The following is a 12,078-nucleotide window of genomic DNA, read 5'->3' as shown; positions in this document are numbered from 1 at the left end:
ATTTAAATAATCTGCAGTTCTATTCCTAAAGTGGATAATCTCACATTTTCCAACATTACATACCACCTGCCAAATTTTTGCCCAATTCTCTTAACCTATCTAAATCTCTTTGCACATTTTATCCACAATTTTCTTTCCCACCTATTTTTGTGGTGTTATAAAATGTTGGCTCTTAACGTCCAAGTCACTAACATAGATGGTAAACAGTTGAGGCCCCAACACGGATACCGGTGGAACCCCACTAAGTACAGTTGGTCAATTTGAAAATGACCCACTCGAGCAGACTCTCCCTTTCCAGTCAGCCAAGCCTCTATCATGTTCATACATCACCCCCAACACCACAAGCTGAACTCTTATTTTGTACACGTTTAATGTGGCACCTCATTGAATATTTTTTGGAAATTCACATACACTACATCTCCCCGGTTCTCCTTTATTCACCCTGCTTGTTTACAGCCCCTGGTTCGCCTTTATTCACCCTGCTTGTTGCATTCTCGAAGAACTTTAATAAATTAGCCAAACTCTATTTTCCTTTCATAAAATCACTTGACTCCGCTTATTACAATTGCTACTAATTCTTCAATGGTGGAAGTGTGAGGCTAACAGGCTTATAGTTTTCCTGCTTTCGGCCCCTTCCCTTTCTTGAATAGAGACGTTGCACATCTGCAGTTTTCCCATCTGGAATTTTGGAAGACTACAACCAAAAGATCTACAGCCACGTCTTTTTTAAGACTCTAGGATGCAGGTCACCAGGTCCAGGGAGAGATGGTTCTGTGCATCATGGGGATGGCTGCAACCGAGCCGGTTGTATCTCGCATGGCCAACAACTTGAGAATTATGACATTTTCCCATTAGTGTTCGGTTTTAAGATTTATTCTCCCCCCACCCCCCCGCGCCTCTTGATCTTCCACCGGTAATAAGGATGCCCCCTAGTTTCTACCATAAAAACCGAAGAGAAAAAAAAAACTTTCAACATCTCTGCTTTTAGTTTTTACCTTGCCCCCCCAAAAAAAAGGAAATGGCAGTGCTGCTATCAACTTACCTGAGCCTGATCCAGAATTATCATAATCGTCGTCGTCAACTGGCCAATTTCCAGACTCAATGGGCTCATTATTCTCAGAAGACTGTTCAAGATAGAATTCTTCAGGCCATGGCATCTTTGTCACGGAGACGGACTGCCTCTGTAAAACAAAAATATTTTTTTAAATTCCAAGCACTTTCTGAAATGGATATCGTTTGCACAATGAGACAAATTAGATTTCTGTCACACATCAAGAAGCTGGATATGAAAATAGAAATGGAGTGTAAAATAAATTAAATGTGTATTTGCTACATTCCTACAAAATGTTACGGAAACGAAGAAGCAAACCTTACAGGTTTTCTCGAGTTGCATTGAGTGTGGCTTTTATTTTTCTTAAAAAACGACTTTTCCAAACCATAATTGCAAGTCATTCTTTTGACTTGCAGCAAGAAATTAGGGGCTAAAAATTTGTTTCCTCCTGTTTTGGGCATCAGAAGTGTATTTTGTAATCGGCCTACACCAAGTCCTGTTGGTGCTGGCAGCAGAGAGTCTTCATCCTCATCTGCATAATTGCAATGTTCAGCCGAACATGACCTTTGTTGGATGGCTGAATACTTCACAGCGGCCCAAGCAAATGTTCCAGCAAACCTAACCTGCACCTCTTACAGGCAGCAGGTGCCTTCTTAAAGGGACAGACTGCCTGTAGTACAAGCGGCTGCAAGAAGAAGCTGAACAAATGGGAGTGCCAGGGAAGAGAGGATTTTCAGGCTCAAGGATGTGGCACTGTGTGGTCCTGCGTGATGGCATTTGCCAGGAGTGGTCATGCTTCCGCTAGGGGCCGAGGAATACCCTCCAAAAGGAAAGTAGATGGATACAGAGGTCAATTACTGGAGTCTAGGCCCAAGGCAGCACTGTTGCAAGAGGTTCAGTCGCCTCATGCAGGAGGTCAAATCAGAATCTCCACATGACATCCCTTTTCCACCGCATCAATCGCTCACTATTCAGTGCACCACACCCACATCACTCATCCAGCAACAGTCCCAAGCATTCAGGCACTTCACTTCAGCCTCACACAACTTCAATGACATGAGTCTCAGACCCACCTCTCGCACCCTCCACATACCTTGACTATTCAGTGTGGCAGGTACATTAACCAAACAGTTCAACACAGCACCTAGACAAGGATGATAACAGCAGAAAGCAGAGTAGATCTGATGAGGTAGACATGCAGTTCCTGAGCATCAAGGAAGCGATGATTCTGTGCATCATGGGGATGTCTGCAACCGAGCCGGTTGCATCTTGCATGGCCAAGAACATAGAGGATGATGACATTTTCCCACATTACAACCATTCTTAACTCCAATCTCACCTTCATCCTGCTATCTGACATGAAGCACCACCTGCAGATGGTATTGGCAGTCCAGGCAGTGAAAGCATTACATTGGAACTCTGGCGGACTGCTCCATAATGTTCCTGGTACCCGCATAGTTCTCATCGTTCACCCATTATCTGATGGCAAGTGGTGGGCTGTCTCAGGTGGCATTGAGCTTAAGAGTGTTGTTGGAGCTGCACTCATATCCAGGCAAAAGGAAAGTATTCCATCATACGTGATGTCTGCCTTGTAGATGGTGGACAAGCTTTGACCAGAATACCCAACCTTTGTCCTACTCTTGTAGCTACAGCTTTTAAGTGACTGGTGCATTAATATTTCTCGTCAACAGCGATTGCCCCTTGGATGATGGTGGTGGTGGGGAATTCAGCGATGGTAATGCAGTTGAATGTCACTGCAGGTGACTTGAAAGGCATCCAGGTCTTGCTCCGTGCAGGCATGGATTGATTCAGTACCAGAGGAGTTAGAATGGTGTGGAATGCTGCGTGTTCATCAGCAGACATTGCCACTTCTAGCATTGCGTTGGCAGAAATTTCAGCCTGGCATTCTGACTTCCGAGGTACTCATGTGATGAACTGAGGTTGAGGTGATTTATTTATTACAGTCTCACTTGCAGAATATGAACCTTCCCCATGGTACTATTTGGTGAGTTGACCAAAATCTATCCTTCAACCAACGCATGAAAAACAGGTCATCTAGTCATGATCTCCATTACGTTTTATAGAGCTTTTCTGTATCAAAATTTCCCTACACTCCAAGTATGATTACATTTCAAAAAGTACTTTATTGGCAATGAAATGGTTTGAAATAGTTTGAGGCTGTGAATTGTTCTACACATGTGCAAGTCTTGTTTGAGGAGTCAATAATTTGAACTAGCTGGAGGTTGCAAATAAGCCATGTTTCATGGGTTTTAGTTCTTAGGTGCAAGAGCACTTAAGAGGAAAAAGTCACAAAACATCAAAACAACAATTTTCTAAAAGGCATGTACTGTACAAGCTGCACAAAGCAAAGTATAGTTATTTCACCAAATAAGCAGTAATTGCAGTTTGCTTCTTGCTGACAGCACATTTGTCTTCAAAGCTTGGACTCTATAAAGAGCTCCATCGGGAACAATGGTCGAATTGTCAGCAATCACACACAATTCAATGTCATGGTTAGAGTGGGAACCAGTTCCTCGGCCACCATTTGCTCGCTGGTTCCACTCAACTGGCCCTCACCCTCTCGCTTATCATCCTACTGCACAGCATAAACATTTTCCATGTTGGTAATTAATTTAGGTGTGAGAACTTATCACCATCAATAATAGATGCAAAACTCTGAACTGCCAGTAGTCATAACTGACTGCTCATGTAATCAGTGACTTGTGCATCAGTATCCATGTGGGACCCTCAACACAATCAAATGCATATGCTGTTCCTGCTCATTGGCTGATAATTTTACAGTGTAGTAAGAAACAAAGTAAAACAATAACTTGCGTCTACAAAATATTGCTCAGGGTGAGAAGCTTGACAAACAAGTAAATTACAATGTCGCTGACAGAATATTTATGTTCCCTTACTGCAGCATGATCAGTATGTTTTTGTGATGACCCTCTAAATTGGGTCCTAATTAATCAATTCCAGCAGCAAGCCTTTGAGCGTTTAAACATGAATGTTATTTATTCTCATACACTAACCACAAATTAAACTCAAAGTCTCCCACATGCACAAAGATCAGATGAAGATGATGTATAATTATCTCAGTCTCTGGCTTATGATCTCTGGCCCCAACGTGTCAGGCCGATACTTTCTTGGGTGGAAGCTGAAATGTGGGCCTGGTAAAGCGAAGGATTTGCAGCAAGCTGAGGCCTTGTCGCGAAATCATTCATTTTAAATAGTGAAAGTAATGAATAACTTTTTATTTACAAGTTAAAAAAAAAAATCTTGCATCACTATAATGATCATTGGTTCTATAAAATGTATAGAGAGTGGGTCAATGGACAGCATGCGTTATGAACAATTCAGTGTGTGTGTGTGTGTGTGTGTGTGTATAGAAATAAAGATAAAACGGTTTCAGTTTAATTTTGGTTACTTGAGACACACACACACAAACTCAGGCTTTACAATCCCTAAAGTGATGGATTAAAGAGAATAAAAGTTATATTGAAAAGAAAGGGATAGTGATAAAGCTTTACTATTGCCCAATGTCAATGATCCAGTGACACCGGAGAAAACAGGAGTGAGCATTCAGTGTGTGTCAAAGAGGAAGGATTTTATAAGCTCGCTGAATATAAAAACTACAAGGCTCATGGGACAGTAATCAACTGAATAGTCGGTTTTAAGGCTCAGTAAAGTGATTAGTTTCCATGATAGCCACTGCATTCCAGATCTTCATAATTAACTGCATAAAGTGCTTTTTCCTCAGGCCCCTCTGATCTTTTTGTTGCTAATTATCTTAAATTTATATCCTCTTTAAAGCAACCATACTACTGATGCACCATCAATTACACGAGGCAAGTTGTAGGAAACAAAGTAATGGTTTTAATACTCTTAGATGTAGCCCGTCTGCTGCTGAACCCAGACTGGAGACAGGGCTACAGATCAGTCAACTATATACAACACCTAGTGGGGCGGAGCCACGGAAGAATATATAACACAGTGAGTAACAATGGAACAAACAGTAACAGAGAATATATGCAGCGCTGTAAGTAACAGGGAAACAACAGTGGAGCTACAATAACAGTGGTTCACCATATTTGCCCCCTGTTAAAAAAAAGTCCAGCGGGGGTGAAGCAAACTTATAGATTAAGTCTATCAGGAGCTTTAACCGTCCGCTGTGATCTCCTCAGTCCCGGCTGTGGTGTGGGCACTGGTGTCAAGACCTGCGACTCCGGGAGTGTGTCATCCTCTTCTTCCGGAAGCGTCGACAGAGAGGGAAACGGAGTCGGCGCGGGGGCGATAGTAATGGATGTAGACGGTGGAGGGTCGGGTGGAGAACCAGCGGGTGTCAGGTCCCGGAGGGAGACGGTGTCCTGCCGCCCGTCCTGATGTGCCACGTAGGCATATTGTGGGTTAGCGTGAAGAAGCATAACCCACGCGATCAGGGGATCGGTTTTGTAGTTCCTCACATGCTTCCGGAGGAGGACAGGCCCTGTGGCTGTCAGCCAGGACGGGAGCGAGACCCCCGAGGTGGACCTCCTAGGGAATGGAACAACAATAACAGTGGTTCACCACAATTACCTACAGGAAACAATCTTCTCTCATTGACTCTATCAAAACCATTTGAGAACACCTCTAATAAATCTTCCCTAAACCGTTTCGATTCGAAGGAAAGCAACTCCAGTTCTTCTACAGACCTGAAGTCCCTCATTCCTGGTACAAGTATCTTCTGCACCCTTTCAAATGGGGTTAATTCGCTTCCACGGTGCGATGCCCAGAATTGGACACTGCGCCCTACCCAGTATTTTGTTCAGCATCACTTGCGTGGAGGAATTTCTTGCCTCATAGGCCCGTTAGTCTTGGAACACTCTTTCACAAAGATAAATGGGGCTGGGTCATAAGAATATATTCAAGGCCGAGTTAGACAGATTTTTGATCAACAAGTGAGTCAAGGGTCCACATTCAGATCAGCCAGGGATAGCAGAGTAGGTTCAAAGTCCAAAACGTGCTGCTTCTGTTCCTAGTTCTCATTATGTTCCTTGCTTTTGGGCTCTATGCCTCTACTTTTTAAAAAAGTGTGCAATCTTTAGCTGTATAAAGCCTTCTCAACTTGTTGTGTTGCCTTCAAAGATGTGCGTGCAGACATCTCATGGGCCCTTAACACAAAGAAAAGCCATAGGTTCTGCTAAAGTATTTTGTCCTCATTTTACAAGTTGGTAGACTGGGCAATGCCTCCAGGTTCAGGCTAGGTAAACTAAACAGAACAGTAAACTTTACTAATAAAGGTCCCACAATTTTTTACTATATGCCTAATGATCAATAAATTCATAAGCCTGACTTATATGTCGTAGTTTTTCTAAAATCAAAGCTTTATTCAAAATATACAAGTGTGTTGTACCGCTGTAAACATTGAACAGAAACAAAATTTACTGCATCATTGCCAACTTGCCGTTCACGGAGCTGGGAGGGATTCCCTTATGACACCTGCCTGTAATTGGCTCCACTGCAAGTACCAGAGACTGACGTTTTCTGCTGGACGCCAATCAAGGATATAAACAAGCCAACTAAAGTTTAGTACTGGTCAGTACAGGTAGTGAACCATTATTCATAAAATGAATGCGTCCAATACAAAGGCTTTCTGTATCTGCAGAGTATCACCTGGGAAACTTGCGATTTAGAAACAGAAATTCTGGGGGTTTTTTCAATAAAGATTTCAATGGAGCTCGTAAAACAAAACCCTTCCATCCCGTCTTGGCCAATCCAGATAAACTATTAAAGCTGTCTGAACTACCCCTTTGGAATTCAAATCAATAACTCGGCAGCCAATACGGTTTCCACTGCCTCAGTGCACTTCCCTTTTGGCATTTATTGCTGCTGTTCCACGTGGTCACATTTCATGGCAAAATCCCTGGAAACCTATTTGGAACTGCTGAAGCTTTCCCCATAGATGCTTTTCAATACAAATTGTGTTCTTGAGCCTCACGATTGACAATCAATCATGTAGGATTACGCAAGTGATGCCATACTCATTAAAAAACATTTTTTTTAAATGTATTTTTTTTTTATAAAAAAGGAGTACCCAATTCATTTTTTCCAATTAAGAGGCAATTTAGCATGGCCAATCCACCTACCCTGTACATCTTTGGGTTGTGGGGGCGAAACCCACGCAAACACAGGGAGAATGTGGAAACTCCACACGGAGAGTGACCAGGGCCAGGATTGAACCTCGGCGTCATAAGGCAGAAGTACGAACCACTGTGCCATCATGCTGCACCCAAGTGATGCCACATTGTGGTCTAGTTAGAGTTGATCATATAATCATTCCCTTAAATAGCCCCTCTTACCTATTGACAAGAACTACTGCTGAAAAAAAAAAAATTCCTTTATTGGCACTTCTCCGTCTCAATATTCAACAAGACTGTATATATCATAATCTAATAAACGTACGGCGCGCAATCCATTAAAAATACAAATTTATTTTAAAAATATGCTTTGATGATTTTTTTCACACTTGCCCATTTTTGCCCCAAACCGAATGCTGCTCAGATGTAACTGGGCTCACGTATTAGATCCCGTTTCCTTCTCCACATTAGAGAATATTCAAGGACAACGCTCAGCCTACTAAATCTCCCTGCACTGTAACCAAGCATTTTGTCGACCTTCTATGAAGCATCTTGGGATGTTTAATCATGTTAAAGTCACTATATAAATACAAATTGTTCTTTCTGAAAAGCAGTGAAGGATCGGGAGCCACCTTCGCCTGGACAATTCAGTGATGCTAAGAAATTAACCCTGGTAGGAGGGGGAGTACTGCTTCAGCTGTTGCTGGAATCCATTTTAGTAAAAACAGAAATACTTAAGATCTTGGAGGCAGTATTATGAAGTCTATACACTATTTTGTAGTTTATACGAAATGGCAAAATTACATAATTCACTACTACATCCAGCCTAAATTTTAAAAACGGTTCACTATGTAGGCCAGATTATATCAGTGCCAGGTAAAATATTTCTTAACACTCAGGTAAAACAGGATGGCAAGGAAGCCTGATAATTCCTCGAGGGTCCAAACCCCAGCAACTAATTATGTTGGCAACCCAATTAGATTCTACTCAAGAGAGTTAATCACGGAAATTTCAACAGGTTCATTCTTACCTACTGATAAATTGAAAAAGGAGTTGATGATTTTAATCCTGAAGACACTAGTTCCGTTCATGTCAACAAGAAACAACGCCATGAGCAAGGGAATAAGGGGGGGGGGGAAAACTGGCGTTTTGAGAATTCCTCTCGTCTATGATCTTGTCCAAATTTTGCTTTTGGAGGGTAAAGCAGCTAAAGGTACCAATTAATTACCCTCAGTACCTGGGATGGCATTCCTACAGCTTACAGTAACATGGAATCAAGACTTGGGAGTTAGCTAAAGACCCGGTGCAGGAATCGAAAACATAATTGCGCCCGAAGCTCTAATCAAAAAAACGGCAATGGCAGATGTGACACCTTCTTTAAATTGTGAAAGCGAAATGTCTAGCAGAAGACCAAAACGTGTGTTGCTGATGAGATGATGTTCAAAAAATAAATTCAGTTTTCAGGCCATGGCATGATGTCTTGAGATGAATGGGCCCCAAACAGCCTAAACATGAATTTCAAACCCGGGGCTACTGGATAAGGCTTCAGCGCATTGGTAACTTGGATGACTCGTTGTCCTCCTACAACATTTTTCAGGGACCCTTTCATTAGCTTTCATTGGTATTATAAGTAATAAGCCAAGCATACAAACAAAATGTCCTACATGAAAACATACTGTAATAGAAATCTAACTATTGCCTTCAATTTTCACAGTTTTATCACAAGCACAATTAAAGTCAGCCATGCAGTACAAATCAGGGAAGAAAAAAATGGCTCATCTGCAACATTTGAGTGCTTCTTTGTGCTCTAAATGAAGTATTTTCTTAGAGGGACAGAAGAGAAATCTTGAATACTTAATTTTGAACACTTTATACATAAGGGTTGGAGGTAATGTTGCTTCCAAATGGGGGCAGGTGCAGAAAGCTGAGCAAGAGATCACGAGGGAGGGGTGGGCAGAGCGAGAGAACGAGAGAGAGGTGGGCCAGAGCAAGAGAATGAGAAAGGGGGTGGAGAGAAAAAGGGAGAGAGAGAGAGAGAGAGAGAGAGAGAGCAAAGATAAGATTTTTTGATAGACAAGGGAGCCATGGTTTATGGGGGCTGGCAGGAAAGTGGAGTTGAGACCACAATCCGATCAGCCATAAATTTATCGAATGGCAGAGCAGGTTCGAAGGGGCGAATGGCCCTCTCCTGCTCACAAGTCTGATGTTCCTAATATACATGCGAAAAGTTTTTTGCTGCTAGTTGTTTAGATTAATATACACATCTCCTATGCTTGGCTATTTTATTGGAATTCTGCATCCTATGAATATTTAAAGCGTTTACTTTTAAGAAAAAAATAATAGGCCTCAATTGTTCCTTTTGTGGCTATTTAGAACACAGGAAAGACTCAAAAATCGTATCAAGCTGCCAATAAACATGCTCCAGGAACTCGGATTCAGCAAATGGCGAGTAAATTCTGCATTTGTACTGAGGCGTACAAAGGAAAAAAAGATAATTTTGCAAATGACAACAACCCGGTTCAGAAGGGGAATTACAGAAGGATTAAACAGCATTTAAGACCTTGGCACTTGTATTCAACATAGACTTTGTGGATCAAAGTACAGGCAAGGCTATGGAGCATACAGAATTACGGCAAATTTATGCAGTCTTCCAAAAAAAAAAAAAGGTGGCACGATGGATACTGCATCTAGCTAGTTTCTCTTCTTAGTCATGAAAGCCAAATTTTTGCATTAGCAGTTTTATTTTTTGTAACCTTAATGTAGTTTTTCTTCGCTCAGAGATTGAACTTTCCATCAAATTGCCATGTTATTGTTGAGCCAAGCACTGGGGACCTTGGAGGAACAATCAGCAAATAACTGCTGCACAACCTATGTCTGCGGCTGGTGCTCATCAAGGTTGTGTCATTTCCTGGAAAGAGTCATAAGGTCTTTAAAAAGCCCAGCTCTAAGTTTATCATTATAAACAAAAGGTTTTTAACACTTGGGGCCATTCTAGATGACTTCCTTTGATCCTTTTCTTTGGTTTTTATGTAATCCACCATTTAAGGAGACCACAAACCAAACCGAACATGACCAGGAGTTTAGTATTGAAGCAAAAATCTTCCAAGTTTCTATCCAGAACACAAGCATTGCGCCAGTTACAGCAACCCAAATGGTCCTCACACCAGTGCCAGACCATCACAGCCCTTGTATGTGGAACTTTCATCCAAGTATGCAACAGTTCAGTTAAATCAGCCGTTAACCATTCAGCCTACAGGCCCCATTTGCCATGCACGATGCGAGCAGAGCAAAGTCTCGGGAGCCATTCCCTGCCCCCACTGTGATCAGGTTTCAGAGACATTCAGCAGTAGTGGCTACACTTTCACCTCACAAAAAGGCGCTGGAGCCTGCTCAAGTCCTCTCCAGAGGCTGGAGTACACAATCTCAACTGCAGTGGGTGGCAACGGTCAGCTCTGTTGGCTGGATAGCTGCTTTGTGATGCAGAGCAAGGTCAACAGCACAGGTTCAATTCCCCTACTGGCTAAGGTTATTCATGAAGGCCCCGCTTTCTCAACCTTGTCCCTCGCTTGACGTGTGGTGATCCTCAGGTTAAATCACCACCAGTCAGCCCCCCTCCCTCAAAGGGGAAAGCAGCCTATTGGTCCTCGAGGATGATGGCGATTTGACTTGCTAGATTTTTCAAGCGGGAGTGGGACTTGAACCCAGAACCTTGTGACTCGGTTGAGAACACAACTGAAATTGAGATTAGAGGAAGTCCAAGACATGAAAAGCACAAATAGCAACAACGGGGTTGGCATACTGGTGGAGAGAACCCAGTTGAACAGGAATATTCTTGGTTTGTGCTGAAAACACTCAGATTGGCAAAATCTAGGGCAAAGAGCAGAGGTTAGATCACTTTCTCTCAAACCCATTTAATTAGATGCCTCATACAAAAACATGGAATTTTAAAATAATTGTTTATCATAATCACAGTTTTCACCGTTTAGTTTTTTCAGAAAGATAATGAAAGTGACTCAGTACCCAAAGAACTGGAATACTTTGCTAGTACTAATCCATCATTGGATTGGATTTGTTTATTGTCATGTGTACCGAGGTACAGTGAAAAGTATTTTTCTGCGAGCAGCTCAACAGATCATTAAGTACATGAGAATAAAAGAAAATACATAATAGGGCAACACAACATATACAATGTAACTACATAAGCACTGGCATCGGATGAAGCATACAGGGTGTAGTGTTAATGAAGTCAGTCCATAGGAGGGTCATTTAGGAGTCTGGTGACAGTGGGGAAGAAGCTGTTTTTGAGTCTGTTCGTGCGTGTTCTCAGACTTCTGTATCTCCTGCCCGATGGAAGAAGTTGGAAGAGTGAGTAAGCCGGGTGGGAGGGATCTTTGATTATACTGCCCGCTTTCCCCAGGCAGCGGGAGGTGTAGATGGAGTCAATGGATGGGAGGCAGGTTCGTGTGATGGACTGGGCGGTGTTCACGACTCTCTGACGTTCCTTGCGGTCTTGGGCCGAGCAGTTGCCATACCAGGCTGTGATGCAGCCAGATAGGATGCTTTCTATGGTGCATCTGTAAAAGTTGGTAAGAGTCAATGTGGACATGCCGAATTTCCTTAGTTTCCTGAGGAAGTATAGGCGCTGTTGTGCTTTCTTGGTGGTAGCGTCGACGTGGGTGGACCAGGACAGATTTGTGTGTCCTCCATGATGTGAACAGGTTGTACAAGTTATAAATCAATTTTAAAGACAGTTCATTCTTTACCAGAAACTAAACATTACATTTCATCTATTGAAAAGTCTGCATTGCAGTCAATAGTTCACACTAGCAGCTTTATGCTGCAATAGAAGAATTTTTGATGCAGCTACATCTAAACATTGCTTTGCTCACAGTAACTGAGTGCAGCTGT

The 12,078-nt window shown here is 42.3% G+C and overlaps 1 protein-coding gene across 1 annotated transcript in view; it reads right to left on the bottom strand.

The window, feature by feature from the left end:
- sdc2 (syndecan 2) overlaps positions 1 to 12,078 on the bottom strand; it is a 120,195-nt gene that overhangs the window by 12,414 nt on the left and 95,703 nt on the right. The window contains exon 3 of the mRNA XM_072468095.1: positions 1,043 to 1,181. Within this exon, the coding sequence (XP_072324196.1) occupies positions 1,043 to 1,181 (139 nt within the window). The remainder of the gene's footprint in view (positions 1 to 1,042; positions 1,182 to 12,078) is intronic.

This window comes from Scyliorhinus torazame, chromosome 11, assembly GCF_047496885.1.
Source record: "Scyliorhinus torazame isolate Kashiwa2021f chromosome 11, sScyTor2.1, whole genome shotgun sequence".
Lineage (NCBI taxonomy): Eukaryota > Metazoa > Chordata > Chondrichthyes > Carcharhiniformes > Scyliorhinidae > Scyliorhinus > Scyliorhinus torazame.
This window is presented reverse-complemented; position numbering and strand designations above follow the sequence as displayed.